Source organism: Carex rostrata, chromosome 30, assembly GCF_964058835.1.
Source record: "Carex rostrata chromosome 30, lpCarRost1.2, whole genome shotgun sequence".
NCBI lineage: Eukaryota > Viridiplantae > Streptophyta > Magnoliopsida > Poales > Cyperaceae > Carex > Carex rostrata.
The window spans coordinates 4,758,177-4,784,734 of NC_135947.1; the positions used below are offsets into that span (position 1 = coordinate 4,758,177).

Here is a 26,558-nt window from a genome sequence, read left to right on the forward strand (position 1 = left end):
TTGTCAGAATCTCCTTCTACCTTGATTTTGTTCACACTTTCCTCTTTGAACGATCATCTAAATTAACAATGACAACGAGTCAGTCCTTTATACTCAGTACATTTTTTTCAAAATCCAGGGATAGGCAACTGGATAACTGTGGCTCCAACCAGTACATTTTTTTCAAAATCCAGGGGTAGGCTAACTGTGGCTCCGCCTCTGGTTGGGGATCGCTGACTATATAGGATAGCCATAAGCCAAAGGTCACTGTTATAAAACAACACGCATCCTGGTTCATACAATACCTTCTAGGAAATTAATAAATGATCCCCCAAAAGTCCACACAACAATATAAAAAACCACAGCCCTCTATATATGCAGGTCAGTTGTACAAGTAGTAACACAAGCAAACCAAGTAATAGTAATGGCCTCTTTACCAAAAAATCTCTCTCTGAGTCTCCCCCTACTCTTACTTGGTTTTCTCATTTCTTCAGCCCAGGCCGGCAGCATTGCTGTTTACTGGGGCCAGAACGGCCGGGAAGGAACCCTCAAGGCAGCATGTGACACAGGAAACTACGCCTATGTCATGCTGTCTTTTCTAACCACTTTCGGCAATGGCCGCACTCCAGTTCTCAACCTTGCCGGCCACTGCAACCCGTCTAGCGGCTCATGCAAAGGCCTCACTTCTGACATCAAATCCTGCCAGGCCAAGGGAATTAAGGTTTATTATTTTCTACTTTTTTTCTTCACTAATTATCCAGTAGCCATACTTAAACCAATAAGGTCATTTTGGTTCAATCGAACAAAAGTTACATATGTATCTTGATTTGTAATCGAATTTACAATTTTGGGTGGACATTGATGCAATTCCCCCCCTCCAAACGTGGGTTCAGTTCTTCTCCAGTTGTATAATTTATCTATTTTAGGTTATACACTCTACATTAAATGATCAAATCTAACTGCTTAATTAGTATTAAAATCGGCAGAACAATTAAAAAAAATACACCACAACTGATCATTTATCCAATCTTGGTTGTCGGATCTGAAATAGACAACATATATTTGTCCTATTTCATCCAATGAAATTTTTTGCAAAGCATCTCAACAATTCTAAGTGCTACAAGTTAAGAGCTGAATTTACAATGACACAATCGATCTTTTCAACGACAAATAAAAAAATAATAATAATTCTTCATACATTTATTTAGGTTTTTCTTTCTCTCGGTGGTGGCGCTGGTAGCTACAGCCTGTCCTCCAAGTCAGATGCTAATAAAGTCGCACAATACCTCTGGAACAACTACCTCGGCGGCAAATCCTTCAACCGACCCCTTGGAAGCGCCATCCTTGATGGTATTGACTTCGACATAGAGCTAGGAGGCAGCAAATACTACGATGACCTGGCAAAGTTCCTCTCAGCATATAGCAAGAGTGGCAAAAAGGTCTATCTAACCGCCGCTCCGCAATGCCCCTACCCCGATTCGCACCTCGGGAAAGCACTTTCTACCGGACTATTCGACTATGTCTGGGTGCAATTCTACAATAACCGGCCATGCGAGTACAGGTTAGGGGTGAATCTATATGTATAGCTAGGGCCTAGGGGCAGAACCAAGGCAGGGGCCAGCTCCAGGCTGGTCTCCCCTTTGGCTCAGAAAATATACAAAGTCCCCTTTAATTAATAATTCAGTGTGTTCGAAATGAATGTCTATGGAGATGATGTAGAAAATATACAGAGCCTCCTTTAATAATTAGTTAGGCCCATAAAATATACAGACTGTCTTTTTTTTCTTAAAACTTTTATATCGTTCAACGGTTTCCTCATAAATTATCACATGTGTACTTTAGTAGTTAGAATTTTAATTTGTTATTTTAAAGACTTGAGTTCAAGTCCCAACTATGCATTATGCATTTTAAATTTTAGCCCATCTGTCTAAGTTTCTAGTTCTGCTCTTGGTACAGGTCTGGCGACATTACTAAATTAACGAGCTCATGGAATACTTGGGTTAGGAACATTAAGGCGACGAAAATTTTTGTGGGGTTGCCGGCTTCAACTGCTGCAGCAGGCAGCGGGTATATTCCACCGAACGTCCTCAAGAATAAAGTACTGCCGGTGGTGAAGAGGTCAGCGAAGTACGGCGGGATCATGCTCTGGAGTAGGTATTTTGATGCTAAAAATAATTACAGCGGTCAAGTGAAGAGGGATGCATAGGATTTTGATGCTGACAGTGACGGAGCCTCGGGAACCACAGCAACTGCCGGACTAATTAGCAGCAAAATGGCAATTGCATCTAAATATTCCACTGAAAATTATCATTTCTGTGTTGGGTGTGTGTGAATTAATAAGTTTGTTGAGTTTTGAGTAAACTTATAAAGGAATATGGTAAAATAGTATTATGGTTGTAATGCTTTATGTAGTGATATATGGTTGATTTACTATTGTGCTTTATGTAGTGATATATGGTTGTAATGCTTTTATTGTGTTTTATTAAGTTACATATATCAATTCAAAGTCTTGGCTTTTTAAAATTTAAATCGAAGCTCTGAAATTTTTACTGTGGTAAGAAATTGGAATTTATTCAGTAATGATTATCAAGCCATAAAGTTAGTTAAATAATTAATAAAAATGATAATCATAACTAGGGGTGGCAACGAATCGAACCGAACCGAACTTACCTTAGATTTGAGTTTGGTTTGAATTAATTTCGAACCGAACTTGGTTTGATTCGTTTCGAACCGAACCCATTTCGAATCGAATTAATTGCGAACTACACATTTTTCGAATCGAACCCGAATCGAATCACGAACTAAATTATTTTTTAGCAGCCCTAGTTATACCGGTAGTTTATACATTAATTTTTTCTCGCGAGACAAAATTCATATGGCTTCCTTTTACCGGTATGAACTATGAAATGAGTGTCTTTAAGTTGAAAAATTGTTCATGAAAAAATACTGTTACGTTACGAAATTTTTACAATTAAATTAAAATGATTTAAAAGAAAGAATCAAGTTAATTGTGTTAATAAAATGGAAGTTTAAACCTTAATTAAGGTTTTCCTAAATAAGTAAGTTAATTGTGAATTGAAATCGCGTCGAAATTTCGAGATTTCGGAACTTTATAGGCTCAGTGCGGATGGGGTCCATCCGCAGTGCGGGTAAGAGTCCATCCGCAGTGGGGTAAGGGTCCATCCGCAGTGCGGGTGGGGTGCATCCGCACTCATGAAATTCTGTGTTGGTCCAAAATCGGCTAAATAGTGAGTGCGGATGGGGTCCATCCGCAGTGCGGGTGGGGTGCATCCGCACTCATGAAATTCTGTGTTGGTCCAAAATCGGCTAAGTAGTGAGTGCGGATGGGGTCCATCCGCAGTGCGGGTAAGGGTCCATCCGCAGTGCGGGTAAGAGTCCATCCGCAGTGCGGGTGGGGTTCATCCGCAGTGCGGGTGGGGTTCATCCGCACTAGGCTCGGATTTTTCTTGAATTTGGTCTGAAAACTTTCTAAGTATCGAGTGCGGATCAAGCCACCCGCAGTGCGGATGGGGGCATCCGCATTCAGGGTAATTTTTGCCCTAAAACTCAAATCCAACCTTCTCTCTCTCTCTCACTTCACCATTTCCCCATTTCTAAGTTATTTTCGTCCAAGAGAGAAGGAAAAGAGCCCGTGAGTTTCCGTTTCTTTCAGACTCCCGATTGTTGCGAGAAATCGAGTTTGGAACCGAGAAAGCAGCCGAGGATCTCTCCGAACCCTTCTATTTGGTATTTCTTTCTCTCCTTCTTTCTTTCGAAAACTCGAATTTTCTCGATTTCTCAGATTCTCGTTTTAAACCCGAGATTTGTGTTCGAATTGCTCGAGGACTAATTCCTCTACACTCCTTACTAGTTTGTTTGCCAATCTTTTTCCCGATTTCTTCCGATTTATGAAATCTGATTTCTAGGGTTTCGTGCCAAAATTGAAAGTTGGCATAATCGTGATTTGATTTGCTTAACCCGACCAATTAGACTTGTAATCGGTAGGGTTGCCTCCTGATCGTGAATTTTTAGAACATTTAACGGCTGATTTGAGGTTTTGACCAAATTAGGGTTAACCAAACGGTGAATCGAATTGATCCGAGAACCAAAGTAGTGAAACGGTGATTGATGGTTACCAAAGTGAAATAGTATAAGGCTAGAGGGCCTAAATGGAATTGTGTACCGTTATGTGAGATTTTGGTAAGAAAGAAAGAACCGAAAAGAATCGATACCAAAACATAAGAATTGATTTAGGACTGTACAAACCCTAAGTAAACGTATGGACCACTGAATCCAAATTAAACCAAGTATACGTATAATATAGGTGTAGGCTCGGTCGAGCAAGAACTTGCGAGACAATACGAGACGTCCGATCCTTAAATTAAGCGGTACGCTCGTCATACTAAGGTGCGGGATTCTTGGACTTGTTTGATACTTTATTTTCAGGAATTAAACTGTGTTTTCGTTTGTCATGTTGAATATCATTGATTTCATCACTGAATTGCGTAGAGCATTTGCATAGCCCAATCAAATTAAACTCGAATTGATCTGAATTGAATGATTTGCATACTGGTATGGTTATAGGTTATGTCGATCTATTGTGATCTGATTTTGATTTAAAGTCACCACGAGTAGAATTGATATGTGTGTGAATGGATTTACGAAGTTAAGCACTTGGATCCAATTAATTTGCCAAGTCGGGCTGTATGCTGACTTGGATTCCCAGGACCCTAAATGGCCTTAGGTGAACGGCCCTCGATATTCCCAGTACCGGTTGGGACGAGGGAGGGTGATTATGTTATGAGATGTGATTGGAAATCGTGGGTGACATGTGTAACGTCTATGGATCTGTGGCATTTTCCTACGTGTTAATGCATTTGAACGGTCGATTGAATATGACGAATATTGGAAACGATTCTAAAAAGGATTTTCTTTATGTGATTCGAACCAGACCTTAATAAACGGTTAAGCCAAGTGATTACAGATGGGTGTCAGATAAAGGGTCCAGCGGTTGGCCATCTGTAGGTGTCTGTAACCCTACAGATGTGGGTTTGATAATGGTTCAGCTCGAGAGAACATCTGTAATTGCTACAAGCCCTATTGAACTGAGTTAGGAATCGAGTTAAGCCAAAATATATGTTGTGTTTGAGATTCATCTTGGAAATTCCGTAAACTGTGTTTCAGGTTGATTAACTGTTGTCGAGTAGTGGCATTCTGTTATTTATGTTTTCTTATATAACTGTTTGCATTGTTGTTGTTTGGGTTTCATTATTGAATATAGAGTTTGATTGCAAGTCCAATAATTCAAATGTGGCAAATTCGCACTGAGAATTTATTCTCACCCCCACCTTCCCCGTTATTTTACAGGTATTGGTGCGACTGATTCCGGAGAGGCACGAGAGTAGTAGGCCTTAGTAGCTTACCAGTATATGACCCTAGATATCTTTTGTTGTATAGATTTAGGGTAGGCCTCGTGGTTGGTATCCGGATGAGATACTTTTGTTGTATTATATGCTGACCAGACTGTGTACTCTGATATATATATTAGAAACTTGTTTGAATTGCTTGTTGTTTGGTTTGAAATGTGAGTAGCCTTGTAAGCATACACGGCGTTGTATGCTTACGGCGGGGGACTGTTACGACCCGTGGCCGCGGGGTGTGACAGCTCTCTTCGGTGGTATCAGAGCTCAAGGTTTAAACCCTAACCAGACTGATAGGATACGTGAGTGGGGTACGTTATACTTCGGGTCGTCACGGCTAACGACTTGTTCGTTCTATGGGATAAGTATATGCAAATCTAATGACTATTTTCTTCTTATTTAAGAATTATGGAAGGACGTCGAGGTAGGGGACGACCTAGAACCAGGAACCCACTGAACGAACCGATCATTCATGCGAGCGAGGCCGGATCTGCAGGGCCTGAGGTCTAGAGAGTTGATCTTGGACCTGGAGGTGCGCAGAACCGGGACCGAGATCTAGACGATAGGTTGATCGCGGCTTACGAGAGAGGTCGCCAAGCAGAAAGACGTGAGGTGGCACCGGAGGCTCCCCGAGGAGGTCCGGAAGATTTTAGGAGGTTATACGACTCCTTTATGCGCCTTAATCCACCTCGGTTTAATGGCACTGGTGAGTATGCCGCTGCTGAAGAATGGCTCGCGAGCGTGAGTGCGAAGCTAGTTCTATGTAGAGCACCAGAACAAGATATGGTGGAGCTGGCAGAGCAGCAGTTAGAGGAGGGTGCGAGGTTCTGGTGGGATGGAGCCCGACGTAGTTATGTCGGGGAGGAGGCCAAGATTCTGTGGGAGTGGTTTGAACTGCAGTTCACTCGACGGTTTTTGAGTAACATCCAGCGAGAGGCGCTGCGGAGGAAGTTCCTAGACTTAAAGCAGAGTGGGCGAGCAGTGGCGGAGTATAACAATGAGTTCCTTGCCTTGTCCAGGTACGCGATTGATGTGCAGACTGATGTGGTGAGATACCATAGGCAGTACCTGGATGGACTGGATGGAGGGATATCGATGATTGTGGATACCCCTATGGCTACTGAGTTGCAGGCCATGATGGATCACGCTGAGCAAGTGGAGTTGCACAGCAAGAGAAGGAGGTCGGAGATGACAGAGAGGAATGTCAAGCAGATGGAGGACCAAAACCGACGGTTTAGGTCAAGGGGAGGACCGTCGACAGCTAGACCACCCCCGAGACAGTTTATGGCACCTAGACCCCCTCCGAGGCAGATAGCAGCACCGGTACTCCGGCCGGGCTTCGTTTCTGTGTGGTGCCGTTCATGCAACCAAGCACACTCTGAGATCGATTGCAGACGCCGCAACCAAGCGTGTTACACCTGCGGCAGCATGGAGCATTGGGCAAGAGAGTGCCCGAATGCGGCACTAGGGTTCCAGAGGAACGGCGGTGGCAGAGGGCCCATGGGACGTGGATCTGGTAGACCACCATTCCGTGGTCGAGGTGCGTCACAGACCAGCGGAGGCAGGATTGGAGGTCGAGTGGCTGCCCACGCACTCGGCATAGCAGATGTTGCATATGACGCAACGAGGGCTCTGGAGGAAGGTGAAGGCTCGCAATCATCTGATTCTCGAGCTGATGTGATGACAGGTATACTTTCTATCTCGGATGAGAGTGCCTATTGTTTGATAGATACTGGGTGTAGCCATTCCATTGTATCGAAGGCTTGGGTAGAAAAGTATAACTGGTCAACTGAAACCAATAACCAAGTCCTGAGTGTCCAAACCCCTTTCGGTTCGACTGACCGAAAAATAACCATATGCCGAAACCGAAAAGTCAGAGTTGATGGAAGGGATCTCGAGATAGACCTGTTGGTTATGGAGATCACGGGTTACGACGTTCTATTGGGGATGGATTGGTTAACAAGACATGCCGCAACGATCGACTGTCCGCACCGCAGGATTTGTTTTGTGACCGCAAAAGGTGGTATGTTGTGCATGCTGAACTGTAGGAAGGTTGGAGGGTTGATACCGTGCATCTCGGCTGTGGAAGTTAGGCACCTGATCGATTCAGGGTGCACTGTATATCTGGCAGCAATAGTGTACACTGATACGGAAGTTCCTGAGATGAATACGATTCCAGTGGTGTCGGAGTTCGTGGATGTGTTTCCGGAAGAAATAGTCGGATTACCACCGGAACGAGAAGTGGAGTTTGGCATAGAAGTGGTACCAGGTACGACACCAATTTCAAAGAGTCCGTATCGTATGGCTCCTGCAGAATTGAAGGAACTCAAGGCCCAATTAGAAGAGATGCTGGAAAGCGGGTTTATTAGACCGAGCACATCTCCATGGGGTGCTCCGGTGCTGTTTGTGAAGAAGAAGGATGGTACCTTGCGGTTATGTATCGACTACCGTGAATTGAACAAGGTGACCGTCAAGAATAGATACCCGTTACCCCGAATCGATGACTTGTTTGATCAGCTGCAAGGATCTTCGATCTACTCCAAGATAGACTTGAGAACGGGGTACCACCAGCTGAGAATACGTCCGACTGATGTGGAAAAGACAGCCTTCCTAACGCGCTATGGGCATTACGAATATATGGTGATGCCGTTCGGGCTAACGAACGCTCCGGCTGCATTTATGGACATGATGCAGCGAGTGTTTCACGACCTATTGGATTCAACTGTGGTGGTGTTCATCAATGACATCCTGATATATTCAAGGTCACGTGAGGAGCATGAGGTACATCTGCGGATAGTGTTACAGAGATTGAGGGATCATCAACTATTCGCAAAGTTTTCGAAGTGTGAGTTCTGGCTTGAGAAAGTGGCCTTCCTTGGGCACGTGATATCAGGTGAAGGGTTGGCCGTGGATTCAGAAAAGATTCGGGCGGTGACCGATTGGAAGAGGCCAGAAACAGTTACGGAGATTCGCAGTTTTCTGGGGCTAGCCGGATATTATAGAAGGTTCGTACTTGGATTCTCACAGTTAGCTGCTCCCCTTACGAAGCTTTTGCATAAAGGTGTGAAGTTCGAGTGGGGTGCCACTCAAGATCAAAGTTTTGAGGAGTTGAAGAGTCGGTTGGTAACTGCACCGGTTCTTGCCATGCCCATCACCGACGAGGAGTATACCGTCTACACCGACGCATCCGGATCTGGTTTGGGATGTGTATTGATGCAGAAGGACCATGTTATAGCATATGCTTCTCGGCAGTTACGATCACACGAACAGAATTATCCGACCCATGATCTGGAGCTAGCTGCAGTGATCTTCGCTTTAAAGATTTGGCGGCATTACCTGTATGGAGTGAAGTGCCGTATCTTCACGGATCACCAAAGCTTGAAGTATATCTTCACTCAAAGGGAGTTGAATTTGAGGCAGAGGAGATGGTTGGAGCTGATGAAGGACTACGATCTGGATATCCAGTATCATGCCGGAAAGGCAAACGTGGTAGCAGATGCGCTAAGCAGGAAGAGTCAGATCAATCTGGCATCGATTATCACCAGCGAGACACACCTCCTCGAAGAAATGAGAAGAATGAATCTGCACGTGGGTGCATCCCGTGAGTTTGCATTGGAAACCTCATCTCGATTGATTGGAGCGGGCAATAGTGCAGGTACAGCTACAGTTGCCTCGATTATCTTGGCTGCGGTCGAGGTTCGACCAGAGTTACACAAGCAGATTCGAGCAGCACAACAAGAGGACCCAAAGTGCCAGAAATTCCGACAACATTTCGAGTCAAAGGCAGACTCGCCATTTCAACTCCACGAAGATGGTATTCTGCGGTTCCATGACCGCATATGCGTTCCGAATGTCTCAGAACTGAAGAATCTGATTCTGTCAGAAGCACATGACTCGGGGTATACCATTCACCCTGGTGAAGTCAAGATGTATCAAGATCTAAAGCGATATTTCTGGTGGCCAAAGATGAAAAGGAACGTGCAAAACTATGTGGAGAAATGTCAGGTCTGTCAGCAAGTTAAGGCAGATAGACGGAAGAGGGCGGGCTTACTAAGACCTTTGGAGATACCCATGCGGAAATTCGAGTCTATCACTATGGACTTCGTGACTGGATTTCCGAGAACCGTTGGACGATATGATGCCATATGGGTGATAGTGGATCGGTTGACGAAGATTGCACACTTCATTCCACTCCGGATCGAGACATCCGGAAGAGAGCTAGCCGATTTGTTCCTGCAATACCAGTTTAAATACCACGGATGTTCGCGACACATTGTCTCCGACCGAGACACTCGATTTACATCTCACTTTTGGGGAAGCTTTCAAGAAGCCATGGGCACGAAACTGAGATTCAGTACAGCCCATCATCCGCAAACCGACGGTCAATCCGAACGAACCATACAAACATTGGAGGACATGCTTTGATCCTGTGCTTTGAGTTTCCGAGAATCTTGGATCAACCATTTGTACTTGGTAGAGTTTGCGTACAACAATAGCTACCATTCGAGCATTGGAATGTCACCACAAGAGGCACTTACGGGACAGCAGTGTCGCACACCGCTGTGGTGGGGACCCGCAGGTACGTATTCACCAACCGGGCCTCAAATGTTAGAAGAGATTGCCGAAAAGACGAAAGTCGTTTTGAGTCGGCTTAAGTCGGCCCAAGAGAGACAAAAGAAATATGCGGATGTGCATCGAAGACCGTTGGAGTTTCAAGAAGGGGATCATGTGTGGCTTCGAGTTTCACCCGTCAGGGGTGTACACCGATTTGGCGTATCAGGCAAGTTGAGTCCTCGATATATTGGACCGTTTCAGATTTTGAGACGAATGGGACCGGTGGCATATGAGCTTGCATTGCCACCAGCATTGGACCGGGTTCATCCGGTGTTTTATGTGTCACAATTGCGCCGATACGTACGAGATCCATCTCATTGCATTAATCACTCGGACCTGCATGTCCAAGGTGACTTGTCCTATCAAGAAGAGCCAATGCAGATATTGGACCGAAAAGAACAGCAACTACGGAGCAAGACGATTAAGCTTGTCCTGGTCAAATGGGGACGCCATTCGACTAAGGAAGCAACATGGGAACATGAGGAAACCATTCGTGAGAAGTACCCGGAACTATTAAACGAATCAGGTACGCAATTTAGTTCAGAGGACTGAACTTTATTCTAAGGGGGGGAGAAATGTTACGTTACGAAATTTTTACAATTAAATTAAAATGATTTAAAAGAAAGAATCAAGTTAATTGTGTTAATAAAATGGAAGTTTAAACCTTAATTAAGGTTTTCCTAAATAAGTAAGTTAATTGTGAATTGAAATCGCGTCGAAATTTCGAGATTTCGGAACTTTATAGGCTCAGTGCGGATGGGGTCCATCCGCAGTGCGGGTAAGAGTCCATCCGCAGTGCGGGTAAGGGTCCATCCGCAGTGCGGGTGGGGTGCATCCGCACTCATGAAATTCTGTGTTGGTCCAAAATCGGCTAAGTAGTGAGTGCGGATGGGGTCCATCCGCAGTGCGGGTAAGGGTCCATCCGCAGTGCGGGTAAGAGTCCATCCGCAGTGCGGGTGGGGTTCATCCGCACTAGGCTCGGATTTTTCTTGAATTTGGTCTGAAAACTTTCTAAGTATCGAGTGCGGATCAAGCCACCCGCAGTGCGGATGGGGGCATCCGCATTCAGGGTAATTTTTGCCCTAAAACTCAAATCCAACCTTCTCTCTCTCTCTCACTTCACCATTTCCCCATTTCTAAGTTATTTTCGTCCAAGAGAGAAGGAAAAGAGCCCGTGAGTTTCCGTTTCTTTCAGACTCCCGATTGTTGCGAGAAATCGAGTTTGGAACCGAGAAAGCAGCCGAGGATCTCTCCGAACCCTTCTATTTGGTATTTCTTTCTCTCCTTCTTTCTTTCGAAAACTCGAATTTTCTCGATTTCTCAGATTCTCGTTTTAAACCCGAGATTTGTGTTCGAATTGCTCGAGGACTAGTTCCTCTACACTCCTTACTAGTTTGTTTGCCAATCTTTTTCCCGATTTCTTCCGATTTATGAAATCTGATTTCTAGGGTTTCGTGCCAAAATTGAAAGTTGGCATAATCGTGATTTGATTTGCTTAACCCGACCAATTAGACTTGTAATCGGTAGGGTTGCCTCCTGATCGTGAATTTTTAGAACATTTAACGGCTGATTTGAGGTTTTGACCAAATTAGGGTTAACCAAACGGTGAATCGAATTGATCCGAGAACCAAAGTAGTGAAACGGTGATTGATGGTTACCAAAGTGAAATAGTATAAGGCTAGAGGGCCTAAATGGAATTGTGTACCGTTATGTGAGATTTTGGTAAGAAAGAAAGAACCGAAAAGAATCGATACCAAAACATAAGAATTGATTTAGGACTGTACAAACCCTAAGTAAACGTATGGACCACTGAATCCAAATTAAACCAAGTATACGTATAATATAGGTGTAGGCTCGGTCGAGCAAGAACTTGCGAGACAATACGAGACGTCCGATCCTTAAATTAAGCGGTACGCTCGTCATACTAAGGTGCGGGATTCTTGGACTTGTTTGATACTTTATTTTCAGGAATTAAACTGTGTTTTCGTTTGTCATGTTGAATATCATTGATTTCATCACTGAATTGCGTAGAGCATTTGCATAGCCCAATCAAATTAAACTCGAATTGATCTGAATTGAATGATTTGCATACTGGTATGGTTATAGGTTATGTCGATCTATTGTGATCTGATTTTGATTTAAAGTCACCACGAGTAGAATTGATATGTGTGTGAATGGATTTACGAAGTTAAGCACTTGGATCCAATTAATTTGCCAAGTCGGGCTGTATGCTGACTTGGATTCCCAGGACCCTAAATGGCCTTAGGTGAACGGCCCTCGATATTCCCAGTACCGGTTGGGACGAGGGAGGGTGATTATGTTATGAGATGTGATTGGAAATCGTGGGTGACATGTGTAACGTCTATGGATCTGTGGCATTTTCCTACGTGTTAATGCATTTGAACGGTCGATTGAATATGACGAATATTGGAAACGATTCTAAAAAGGATTTTCTTTATGTGATTCGAACCAGACCTTAATAAACGGTTAAGCCAAGTGATTACAGATGGGTGTCAGATAAAGGGTCCAGCGGTTGGCCATCTGTAGGTGTCTGTAACCCTACAGATGTGGGTTTGATAATGGTTCAGCTCGAGAGAACATCTGTAATTGCTACAAGCCCTATTGAACTGAGTTAGGAATCGAGTTAAGCCAAAATATATGTTGTGTTTGAGATTCATCTTGGAAATTCCGTAAACTGTGTTTCAGGTTGATTAACTGTTGTCGAGTAGTGGCATTCTGTTATTTATGTTTTCTTATATAACTGTTTGCATTGTTGTTGTTTGGGTTTCATTATTGAATATAGAGTTTGATTGCAAGTCCAATAATTCAAATGTGGCAAATTCGCACTGAGAATTTATTCTCACCCCCACCTTCCCCGTTATTTTACAGGTATTGGTGCGACTGATTCCGGAGAGGCACGAGAGTAGTAGGCCTTAGTAGCTTACCAGTATATGACCCTAGATATCTTTTGTTGTATAGATTTAGGGTAGGCCTCGTGGTTGGTATCCGGATGAGATACTTTTGTTGTATTATATGCTGACCAGACTGTGTACTCTGATATATATATTAGAAACTTGTTTGAATTGCTTGTTGTTTGGTTTGAAATGTGAGTAGCCTTGTAAGCATACACGGCGTTGTATGCTTACGGCGGGGGACTGTTACGACCCGTGGCCGCGGGGTGTGACAAATACATCAGAGACGGCTTTCCTGTTATGAACTATGAGAGACGACCGAAGACAGAGGAGAGACAGTCATCTAGGCCGGAGAGAGGAGTGATAGCCGGAGAGACAGCCAGTTGCCGAGAGCATCGGCTAGATTTTAGAGCTAGAGGGAGAGTGAGTTAGGGAGAGGTGGAGAGAGAACTAGGTTATTGAGATTTGAGAGCGAGGGAGTGTCGGCTAAGTTAAATTATGATTCTCTATTTTTTATTTTAATTTCATCAGGCAAATGGAAGACTGATGTTATTATGAGATTCGAACCACAAAAGTAACCGAACCCATTTCGATCGAACCAAACTAGGTTTGAGTTTGGTTTGAATTAATTTCGAACCAAACCTAGTTTGATTCGTTTCAATTCGAACCCATTTCGAATCGAATTAAACTCGAATCAAACCCGAACCAAACCCGAATCGAATCACGAACTACGAATTTTTTCGCCAGCCCTAATCATAACTATAAATTTTGCAAAAAAACATGGAGAAACTTCTGATGAGTTATCTAATTAACTAGAGATGATTGCCATATATACCTTTGGTATCTCAAAAACATTATTAGGGGTTCAAACATAAGCAATCTATTTTGTAAATCGTCTTAGAACAAGTGAACAACCTATTCATGGGTACGTGTTAGTTTTTTTTTTTTTTTTTTTGTAGTACGAAATAAGGGTTAAATTGTTAATTTATTTCAGTACATGACATCGGATTATGAACATACGGTCGAGTAGGGGGTGCATTTGATGAGTGTTTATTTTTTTTTTTGATGAAAAATAGGGGTTAGCCTGTATCTGACTCGAATGGAACGAGATATCAAATTGTTTATTGTCTTGTTTCATGAAATGAAAGCTTTCTACACCTTGGCAGCTCCTGCCTAGTTCTAAAAAATAAATAAATAATTAAAGTAGTAATGCCTCGTAGCAGCCTAAGCAAGGCCATAGCCATACAACAAATGGGCTGTCGCATGTCATGGCAATTAATCTCTAAGCGTCACTTTTGACTAGATCGGTAAAGACCGTTGCTCGTTGATCTTAGGCTCTTAGCCACTAGCCTCATGTTTGGTTGTGATCTAAAGCTAAGAAAGCCTAAATTGGTTATTTCATCTTAGGCCGGTCTAAATTATTCATGTTTGGTTGAGATCTAAAGTTAAATCATAGCTTGAACTATTTCTTGTTTGGTTAGAGTTGGTGGAGGAGTAAAGTTTTCAAAACCTAAATTGGTTAATTATTTATAATAAGATACAAATTATATAATATTAATATATTAATAATAACTGTAATATATTATATATTATTATAAAATTTATTTAATATATTAATAATATAAAATATTTATTATAAATTAATAATAATTATTAATAATAAAATACTAATTATATAATTATAAATTAATAATAATTATTAATAAAAAGATACTAATTATATAATCTTATTAAAATAATTATCTAATATATTAACAAAATAAAATATTAATTATATAATTATATATTAATAATAAGATACTAATTATATAATATTAATACATCAATAACAACTATAATATATTATAATATTATTATAATAATCATTTACTATATTAACAATATTAATTATTAACTATATAATTATAAATTAATAATAGGAGACTAATTCTATAATATTAATATATTAATAACAACTATAATATATTGTAGAGTTAGGCTACTATGACATTGGTGTTATTTGAAATTAAATAACACCAACTTTTAAACCCTTAGATTTGCCTTGAGATTCGTAATATCCGCTTTTACTGTTCAAGCACTTTATTTTGTACGAATCTCAAGGCAGATCTAAGGGTTTAAAAGTTGGTGTTATTTAATTTCAAATAACACCAATGTCATAGTAGCCTAGCCCTATATTGTAATATTATTATAATAATTATTTAATATATGAACAATATAACATATTAATTATATAATTACATATTAATAATAATTATAGAGTAGAACTAGGGTGTTCTTAAGCTCACCAAAGTGTTTGGTGAGCTTGACTCCAAAACCCGTCAAATCGGTTTCAAATGACGAATCCGAACCGTTGGAACCCGTCTATTTTACGTGTGATGAGTCTACATGTGAAACTTTTTAACTTTCGAATTAGTTTAGTATAAAGTTAATTGGTCAAAATTAGAAGGTTAATAAATTAATTTTAGTGCATTCATTTTTTGAACATGTTTTGACCGCTTGACTTTATACTAAACTAATTCGAAAGTTCCAAAATTTCACATGTAGACGCATCACACGTAAAATAGGCGGGTTTCAACGGTTCGGATTCGTCATTTGAAACTAATTTGTTGGATTTTGGAGTCAAGCTCACCAAACACTTTGGTGAGCTTAAGAACACCCTAGTTCTACTCATAATTATAAATAAGAAAATATTAATTATATAATATTAATATATTAACAATATAGGATATTAATTATATGATTATATATTAATAATAATTATTAATAATAAGTTACTAATTATATAATATTAATATATTAATAATAACTATAAAATATTATAATATAATTATAATAATTATTTAATATATTAACAACATAGCATATTAATTATATAGTTATATATGATTAATAAGATACTAATTACACAATATTAATATATTAAATAATAACTATAATATATTACAATATTATATAATAATTATTTATTAATAATAATTATTAATAAAAGGATATTAATTATATAATATTATTATAATAATTATTTAATATATTAACAATATAAGATATTAATTATATAATGGGCTAGGCTACTATGACATTGGTGTTATTTGAAATTAAATAACACCAACTTTTAAACCCTTAGATCTGTCTTGAGATTCGTACAAAATAAAGTGCTTGAACAGTAAAAGCGGATATTACGAATCTCAAGGCAGATCTAAGGGTTTAAAAGTTGGTGTTATTTAATTTCAAATAACACCAATGTCATAGTAGCCTAACTCTTATATAATTATATACTAATAATAATTATTAATAATAATATACTAATTATATACAAATAAAATATTATTATAATCATTTAAGTTAGGCCACGAGGTGGAATAAAAATTAAACCACCATGTGAGGTGGTTTAATTTAGGCCGGCCTAAAGATTGGCTTATGTCATCTTAGTCCGGCTCAATTAAGGCACGTTTGGTGGAATAACGAGGCCTAAACTCCTTATTCCACCCTTTAGGCCACAACCAAACATGGTGACACAGTTACAAAATTAAAGGAGTGAGCGTCGCTTCAAAATTTAAAGAATTTAGAATATTATACAATGAGGATGGTTCATGCTCAATCATACTTTAACATTTTTATTTTCAATTTTAAAATTTAAACATATGATCGGAACTGCTCAATATGATATCCATGTTAAAATATGAATGAAAACCAAATTTTATATTTTTTGGAAAAAAATTATTTATTTTTAAGATAAGTACAAAATCATTGTTTTTATATGATCCACAATTTTCTCAAACCAATGATTTTGTATCTATCTTAAAAAATAAAATATAAAATTTGATCTCTAAGTACATTTTAACATAAATATCATGTTGAGTAGTTCAGATGTTTTATTTGGACTTCGAAATTGAAAATAAAGATGTTGGGTACGAATATTTCATCATTTATCTTTTAACAATACAAAATGATCATGAATTAAATTTAATAAACAAACCATTTTTGTCTATGGACGTATTCTGAAACCAAATTTTTATTTTTACTATTTGTTGGGTTCTATCTAGGGTTGCAAACGAATCGAACCGAATTAAACTTATTCCAATTTGAGTTTGGTTTGAATTAATTTCGAATCGAATTTTTTACGAACTCAATTTCAAATCTTTTACGAACTTTTTTACGACAAAGAAAAGTGATCGTAGTCACCGAAAGCGAGATGTGAAAGTTGTCTAGGGTTTTAAAACTGAGTGCGAGGGTTACGACTTACGAGTTATGACTTATGGTTGAGCGGCCTTATATTTTAACTTTTAAGTCATCAGCGGAAATCAACCGTTCACGTTACTATGAATTTCGAACTAGAATAGTTCGCTAACCTATTTCGAACGAACTAGGTCCAATTTGAATTTAGTTTGAATTAATTTCGAACTATTTCGAATCAATTTTTTTACGAATTTTTTCAAATCAAACTCGAATCAAATCATGAACTACGAATTTTTTGTGCAGCCCTACTTCTATCTTAGTTATATAAATTAGATGAACCTATTTAAGTGATTGTTACCAGAACGCGAACTCCCCAATATGTTGATCCTAGTTTTAATTAGCTTTCCATGAAGCGGCTTCAATGAGATCAAATAATACCACGGAATTTTCAAAAAAGTATTCTTACAATTTTTGAATTTTTTATTTTACTGAAAAGATTCTTGAAAATCCCGTTAACGGACACTACTTCTAGGAATAACATACGAGGTTGGGGACAGTGGCGTAGCCAGGATTTTCATCAAGAGTAGGCAAAAAAAAATCCTTTTAATCAAAGAGGTCGCATGCTATTTATAGTCCTATACAACTCGTCTCCGCACAGCCACACAACTGCAACTTACAATTTTTATTTCTCTGCAGTTTTTACTTCTTAAACAATGAGAAATTGAATACTGAAAGAACATAATATAGTGGCTAGGGTTTATGGCAGAGCGCCAGATTTTAGCACGGATTGTAGTACTGATGTCAAAAACCTAGAATCATAGTTCTAAAAATCAGAATCAAAATTGGTAAGTTGATAATGAAATCAAAATCGAAAGAATCGGTAAACATTGACCGAATCATATCGAAAACTCATATTTTCTCGAAGTTTTATACTAAAAGAAATAGAAAAAATTATACAAATTTATTTTGTCGAAAAATTATGTTAACTCAAAATACATCCAAAAATCACTAATATAATATAATACATTCATTTTGTCAAAAAATTCTTTTCCAACTTTTATTATAGCCTGCTATAATTTTATCATTTATTAATTTTTCGATATCATTTTTATCAAAGTAATTACTTTTCTTTTCTCCTAAACCAAGCTCCATCTCAAATTTTATAATATTAATCTCCGCTCAAATCTCCCCACACAAATATCCATAAACCATCTAAACAATTGTCCCACTTTGTCAGAATCTCCTTCTACCTTGATTTTGTTCACACTTTCCTCTTTGAACGATCATCTAAATTAACAATGACAACGAGTCAGTCCTTTATACTCAGTACATTTTTTTCAAAATCCAGGGATAGGCAACTGGATAACTGTGGCTCCAACCAGTACATTTTTTTCAAAATCCAGGGGTAGGCTAACTGTGGCTCCGCCTCTGGTTGGGGATCGCTGACTATATAGGATAGCCATAAGCCAAAGGTCACTGTTATAAAACAACACGCATCCTGGTTCATACAATACCTTCTAGGAAATTAATAAATGATCCCCCAAAAGTCCACACAACAATATAAAAAACCACAGCCCTCTATATATGCAGGTCAGTTGTACAAGTAGTAACACAAGCAAACCAAGTAATAGTAATGGCCTCTTTACCAAAAAATCTCTCTCTGAGTCTCCCCCTACTCTTACTTGGTTTTCTCATTTCTTCAGCCCAGGCCGGCAGCATTGCTGTTTACTGGGGCCAGAACGGCCGGGAAGGAACCCTCAAGGCAGCATGTGACACAGGAAACTACGCCTATGTCATGCTGTCTTTTCTAACCACTTTCGGCAATGGCCGCACTCCAGTTCTCAACCTTGCCGGCCACTGCAACCCGTCTAGCGGCTCATGCAAAGGCCTCACTTCTGACATCAAATCCTGCCAGGCCAAGGGAATTAAGGTTTATTATTTTCTACTTTTTTTCTTCACTAATTATCCAGTAGCCATACTTAAACCAATAAGGTCATTTTGGTTCAATCGAACAAAAGTTACATATGTATCTTGATTTGTAATCGAATTTACAATTTTGGGTGGACATTGATGCAATTCCCCCCCTCCAAACGTGGGTTCAGTTCTTCTCCAGTTGTATAATTTATCTATTTTAGGTTATACACTCTACATTAAATGATCAAATCTAACTGCTTAATTAGTATTAAAATCGGCAGAACAATTAAAAAAAATACACCACAACTGATCATTTATCCAATCTTGGTTGTCGGATCTGAAATAGACAACATATATTTGTCCTATTTCATCCAATGAAATTTTTTGCAAAGCATCTCAACAATTCTAAGTGCTACAAGTTAAGAGCTGAATTTACAATGACACAATCGATCTTTTCAACGACAAATAAAAAAATAATAATAATTCTTCATACATTTATTTAGGTTTTTCTTTCTCTCGGTGGTGGCGCTGGTAGCTACAGCCTGTCCTCCAAGTCAGATGCTAATAAAGTCGCACAATACCTCTGGAACAACTACCTCGGCGGCAAATCCTTCAACCGACCCCTTGGAAGCGCCATCCTTGATGGTATTGACTTCGACATAGAGCTAGGAGGCAGCAAATACTACGATGACCTGGCAAAGTTCCTCTCAGCATATAGCAAGAGTGGCAAAAAGGTCTATCTAACCGCCGCTCCGCAATGCCCCTACCCCGATTCGCACCTCGGGAAAGCACTTTCTACCGGACTATTCGACTATGTCTGGGTGCAATTCTACAATAACCGGCCATGCGAGTACAGGTTAGGGGTGAATCTATATGTATAGCTAGGGCCTAGGGGCAGAACCAAGGCAGGGGCCAGCTCCAGGCTGGTCTCCCCTTTGGCTCAGAAAATATACAAAGTCCCCTTTAATTAATAATTCAGTGTGTTCGAAATGAATGTCTATGGAGATGATGTAGAAAATATACAGAGCCTCCTTTAATAATTAGTTAGGCCCATAAAATATACAGACTGTCTTTTTTTTCTTAAAACTTTTATATCGTTCAACGGTTTCCTCATAAATTATCACATGTGTACTTTAGTAGTTAGAATTTTAATTTGTTATTTTAAAGACTTGAGTTCAAGTCCCAACTATGCATTATGCATTTTAAATTTTAGCCCATCTGTCTAAGTTTCTAGTTCTGCTCTTGGTACAGGTCTGGCGACATTACTAAATTAACGAGCTCATGGAATACTTGGGTTAGGAACATTAAGGCGACGAAAATTTTTGTGGGGTTGCCGGCTTCAACTGCTGCAGCAGGCAGCGGGTATATTCCACCGAACGTCCTCAAGAATAAAGTACTGCCGGTGGTGAAGAGGTCAGCGAAGTACGGCGGGATCATGCTCTGGAGTAGGTATTTTGATGCTAAAAATAATTACAGCGGTCAAGTGAAGAGGGATGCATAGGATTTTGATGCTGACAGTGACGGAGCCTCGGGAACCACAGCAACTGCCGGACTAATTAGCAGCAAAATGGCAATTGCATCTAAATATTCCACTGAAAATTATCATTTCTGTGTTGGGTGTGTGTGAATTAATAAGTTTGTTGAGTTTTGAGTAAACTTATAAAGGAATATGGTAAAATAGTATTATGGTTGTAATGCTTTATGTAGTGATATATGGTTGATTTACTATTGTGCTTTATGTAGTGATATATGGTTGTAATGCTTTTATTGTGTTTTATTAAGTTACATATATCAATTCAAAGTCTTGGCTTTTTAAAATTTAAATCGAAGCTCTGAAATTTTTACTGTGGTAAGAAATTGGAATTTGTTCAGTAATGATTATCAAGTCCATAAAGTTAGTTAAATAATTAATAAAAATGATAATCATAACTATAAATTTTGCAAAAACATGGAGGAACTTCTAATGAGTTATCTAATTAACTAGACATGATTGCCATATATACTTTTGGTATCTCAAAAACATAATTAGGGGTTCAAACATAAGCAATCTATTTTGTAAATCGTCTTAGAACAAGTGAACAACCTATTGATGGGTACGTGTTAGTTTTTTTTTTTTTTTTTAGTACGAAATAAGGGTTAAATTCTTAATTTATTTCAGTACATGACATCGGATTATGAACATACGGTCGAGTAGGGGGGTGCATTTGATGAGTGTTTATTAATGTATTGTTTTTCTTTAAATGCATGGAAAGTTGTTAAGAGTTGGATAATGAAGATAAATATATACTAGTTTGAATTGTAAGGTAAGTTAAGTTAATTTTATCACCAAATTAAATTATATTTTTCAGTATCCAAAAATTATTTTCATTGTAGTGTTGAACTTCGAACTTCGATATTTTATGAGATGCTTTCTAAAATGAAATATATATATATATATATCTTTATTAGAAATTAAACCGATCGAGTTCTTTTTTTTTTTTGAGAAAACCTGACAGAGGCTGTCCGTTGATTTTATAATAAAAACCGCAATCATACAAGGAATAATTTTATGGGCCTTAGCCCAGTACTGTGCGGCACAGTGCCATGCAATGCATGTACCTCCATACAGCCCCGCCTATCTATTACTCTCTACATACACTATCCTTGTCTTGAAAGTAATTTACAAAAACAAAAGAGCAAACGTAAATTTCAAGGAGTCTGTCTTCTTTCAATTTTTTCCCACAGCGTTGCTTCTCTGATTACCCACTGCGCAACCACATCTGGAGGAGTGTGCTTGCCTTCAAAGATAACAGTATTCCTTTGACGCCATATTGCCCAACATGTTGCAGGAAACAACCGCTTCCAACGTGAATGTAGGCTTTGCCTGCTTTTGTGTAGATCCCAGGATCGTCTCCAAGTATCACAGACTGTGTCGCCGGAATTGAGAATTCCGAAACCCACCCGTCCTTCAACCTTGTCCCAAATGGCCATTGCATAGGAACACTGGAAAAGCAAGTGTTGCAAAGACTCTAGATGGCTGGAAGGACATAGTGAGCAGAAGGCATCCTGACAGTTGAAATGCCTGTGCAACATGACCTCTTTAGTTAGGAGTTTGTTCTTAAGCAGGAGGTAAACAAAGATCCTAACCGATGGAGGGATGTTAAATTGCCACAGCGATCTAAACTCAAATCTTGTCTGACCGGAACCACTAAGGACCCGATAGGCAGAAGCTGCACTGTAGAGACCATTTGGTTGCCATATCCAAACCAGGTTGTCATACTGGTTGTTCAGGGATGGGAGCAGCAGCGATAGGGTTATGCCTGAACGGATAGCTTGTTCCAGGGACCATGCATGATTCCGTTGTCTAGTACCCGTTTCCATAAGTGTTTCCGGGCCCCAATTATCATACCAAAAGGAGATCGATTCTCCATTTCCCACTTCCCAGGAGGTTGCGCATGAAAAAATTGTTTTAATTGAGATGAGTTGAGTCCAAAAAAAAGAACCTTTTTTTGACCATAAAAGAGGCCCCTGCTGGTAATTTCCTTGCCATCTGATTGTGTAAATTACAGAGGACCACATAGAGCTGGGTTCTTTGTAACCTATCCACCACCATCGTAGCAAAAGTGAGACATTCCTTAGATGCAGATTAGACAGTCCCAATCCTCCAAATTCCTTCTGTCTACATGCTACATCCCAACTGCACAAGGAGATCGGTCGTGCCGCATTTCTGTGACTACCCCATAGGAATCTCCTTCTTGCACGATCGATCCTCTGAATTACCCATTTGGGTAGTATGAAGCAAATCATAAGATAGGTTGGCATGGCGGATAAAACCGAGTTGATGAGTTCTAGCCTTCCCCCTCTACTCAAAAGCTTGGACTGCCAGCAATCAAGTCTCTTCTCTATTCTATGAACCAGAGGCAAGAACGAATCTTTAGTTGGTTTTCTTATGGTCAAAGGCATCCCCAAGTAAACCACAGGGAAGTTAGTTTCAGAGAAACCCATAACCGCCTTCACCCAATTTTTATCCTCCAAACCTACATTAAGAGGGATGTAGATGCTCTTATTGAAGTTAACTTGCAATCCTGAGGCCTTAGTGAATAGCCTGAGGGTTAACTTGAAAGTAATGAGGGCAGTTATGTCGGCCCTTGCAATTACTGCCGTGTCGTCGGCATACTGCAGAGCAATAATAGAATCCTCTATTTTGTCGGTCAAAGGCATGGTTAGGGTTTCATTTGCCACTTGGACCATTTTCTGAAAAACATCAACTGCCACGATGAACATCATTGGTGAAAGAGGGTCTCCTTGCCGGAGACCCCTTTTGTGAGAGAACGGGGTACCTATTTCACCATTAATGCACACAGCCGAAGTAGCCGTAGACCAAATGAAAACCATCCATTGAATCCAACGTTCCGGAAATTGCCTTGCACGCATCACCCTAGTCAGAAAAGACCATTCGATCGAATCAAAAGCTTTTTTGAAGTCGATTTTTGCAAACACAGCCGGTTTACCCAAGGCCGATATGTGGTGCAGCAGTTCCCGAGTTGTGACGAAGTTCTCTGAAATTTGTCGCCCATGAACAAAGGCAATTTGTCTGATGGAGATGAGTTGTGGCAGCTTTGACCGGAGTCGGTTTGAAAGGACTTTTGACATGAGCTTGGGGACGAGGTTGAGCACACTTATAGGTCTGAAATCAGATGTAACTCTTGGATTATCTGTTTTAGGAATCATCACGATGGTTGCTTCATTGAAATGTTGGAGGTTGAGAGTGTTTTCATATAAAAGGTGCATTATTTCCATTACTTCATGCTTCATATCTGACCAATAGACTTTTAGGAACTCATTCGGGAGCCCATCAGGACCCGATGCCTTGTTGTTAGCTAATTGCATGACAGATCTCTCAACTTCTTCCAACGTGAAGCGGTCCTGTAATGAATTTAAACAGGGGTTAGATGGATATAAGACTTCTGCATTGAAAGGTAATACCAAAGCCGACGAGCCCAGAACCTCCTTCATTGCCGATGTAAAAATTTCCTTAATTCGGTTACAATCAGTGACCGTTTGCTCATCGATATCAATTTCCGTGACCATGTTCCTCCTTAGTCTTGACGATGCAAATGAGTGAAAAAACTTGGTATTTCGGTCACCAAGTGCTATCCAATGACACCTAGATCTTTGTTTCCATTTTTGTTCAATATTGCACGCTAGCTCGTAAGCCTTAGCACGACATTGAATTCTGAATTGGAATTCTTGTGTGGTCAACCCTCTTTGTTCTTCAGTTTGGTCCAGCTACAGAATGTGCTTTTTGTAGTTCTCCAACTCTTTTTCTAAATTGTCAAACTCCTGTGATTGCCATATTCTCAAGGATCTATGCAAGATCGATATTTTGTCATGGAAACCCGTCAGGGGGTCCTGTTGCCGCTGTTGTGACCAGAGATTCTGTACCATCCGCTTAGGCTGACCATACCCGAACCAGAATAATTCGAGCTTAAGTCTTCTTTGTCTGCTTTGAATTCCTCTACACGTGAGTATCAAGGGTGCATGGTCAGAGACAATTGTCTCTAAAGCTTCCAAGGTGATTATTGGGTAGGATAAGGAGAGATCAGGGGTGGAAAAAATTCTGTCAAGTTTTGATAACACCGGCTGTGGCCGTTTGCTGGACCAAGTGAAGGAGCGATTCCTTAGGGGGTGTTCAATAATGCCCAAGTCCGAGATGAATCCATTAAATAGATCCATTAACGGGAAACTATATGTCCCGCTTGACCTATCAATAACCCATCTCGTGAGATTGAAGTCTCCAGCTAAAATCCACGGCTGGCCTACCAATGTTGCCGTGTGCCTCAATTCATTAATGAAACCCTCTTTAAGGGAGTCTTCCGTAGGCCCATACACATTTGTAACCCATAGCATGTTGCCCGTCGGGACATGCCACAGTTGCACCTTAACAGAGTACCTAGTTGACCAGGACTTCATCAACTGGAAAGATTTCTTCCAGGCAATCAGTGTACCCCCTGCCGAGTTCAAAGCCAGATTATATACTACCTCCAAACTAAAAAAAGAAGGAAGAAAACGAAGGATGTAAGTAAGATTCATTGCATTACACTTCGTTTCTTGAAAAACCAACACATCACATCTTCCACTTTTAATAATATTCTTTACAACATCGCACTTTTCATCCCCTCCCAAACCACGAACATTCCAAGATAGTAATTTAAATTTTTTGTATAACATTAGGAAACTTTAGAAAACATCAAAAACTTCAAGGGAAACTAACTGGATTTCAAACCAGATCTTCGTCGGTCTCTAGTTCTTCACCAGAGTCAACACTCAAATCCAAACGCTCTTGGCCTGCCGTTGATTCTCCAGAGAGGTCCATGTCTGCCATTTCCTCTCGAGCCAGGCCCAAGTGGCCTTGTCTGTTTTGATTATCTTCTTTAAGCACCTATATGACATCTTCTGTTTGGAAACCACAGCCCGCTCCCAAGCTTGCGCAAAGTCCATACTGGACATCTACCTCATAGAAGCCATTTTCTTGTAAATGTACTTCGGCCCGCTGAGCACCAGTTATAGGTCCCTTCGGTTTAGGCTGTCCCTTTGGTTTAGGTTGGGCCATCCTTTTGAAGGTAATATGTTTGGATAGCTTTGGGCCAATATTGGGCTTTTGAGGCCTTTTCCCTTGACGGATCTCATTCCTCTTGTCCTGTATTGGATCTACTGCGTAACATGTCTGCCTTTTGGAGGATTCACCTTTGTCGTTTATCCCCAGGTGTGCACTGTTCAAAGGACATCTGCTCTGACCCCTGTTCTGACCTCTGACCTGAGTTTTCTGCGCTACTGAAGGTTCTTGTACGGAATTCGTCCTACTCGGGATAGGGGATGTAGGTGACCGTTGTAAAATTTTGACTGGAGTGGGGATCTTCTGTGGCACAATACGTTTGGGGATTGATGCTGCCATGACACCCCCCAGAGTTACCAGATGATGCGCGACTCGCTACACCTTGACTGGGTACTTCCTGACCGAGAATTGGCAGTTCGGTGCTCTGTGGCCTCCCCCCTGTGACTGGCTGTGTTGTTTCAAGAATCATAGCATCATCTTGACCCGTTTGATTTGGCGGGTCATCTCTCTGCCTCATCGGCAAGCTTGTTACCAACCTAGCTTGATCCAGGGTTATCTTCGGCGCCGCTCTACCTTCAAGGATATCCGTAATTTCAGCCGGAATGGTAGATGGGTCTAGGTCCTGGCAGAGGGAACTCAGAACCTTGCGGGATATGTGTATCATCTCTGGGCCTTCCTCTTCTAGATTTGGCCGGCCGGCAGGCTTGGCGAACTTTGGATGGTGTCTTGGGAGGTCAGTTGGAGCATACAATGGAGATCTTATCCAGTTTTCGACATGAGTAGTCATTATGTGTTCAACTCCTCCAGCATGCATCTCAATCTCTACCAGGATGCGCTCTAGCCTATCCACTGCCAATGCTACTGTCCATATGGAGAGGTTTGGGTGTCCTTCTTGGGGGATGGTTCCCAGAAAGACACCAAAGTTGCTGATGGCACCGGCTATATCCT

The 26,558-nt window shown here is 40.3% G+C and overlaps 2 protein-coding genes across 2 annotated transcripts; both read left to right on the plus strand.

Moving 5' to 3' along the window:
• The first annotated feature begins 397 nt into the window (after positions 1–397).
• On the plus strand, positions 398–2,466 carry LOC144546860 (hevamine-A-like). Its single transcript, XM_078295444.1, has 3 exons — positions 398–700; positions 1,188–1,540; positions 1,936–2,466. Exons 1-3 carry the CDS (start codon positions 404–406, stop codon positions 2,183–2,185), a joined length of 900 nt encoding a protein of 299 aa, XP_078151570.1. The 5' UTR covers positions 398–403; the 3' UTR covers positions 2,186–2,466.
• Positions 2,467–18,728: 16,262 nt separating this feature from the next.
• Positions 18,729–20,797, plus strand: LOC144546861 (hevamine-A-like). Its single transcript, XM_078295445.1, has 3 exons — positions 18,729–19,031; positions 19,519–19,871; positions 20,267–20,797. The coding sequence occupies exons 1-3, from the start codon at positions 18,735–18,737 to the stop codon at positions 20,514–20,516; spliced, it is 900 nt and encodes a 299-aa protein (XP_078151571.1). The 5' UTR covers positions 18,729–18,734; the 3' UTR covers positions 20,517–20,797.
• Positions 20,798–26,558: the final 5,761 nt, after the last annotated feature.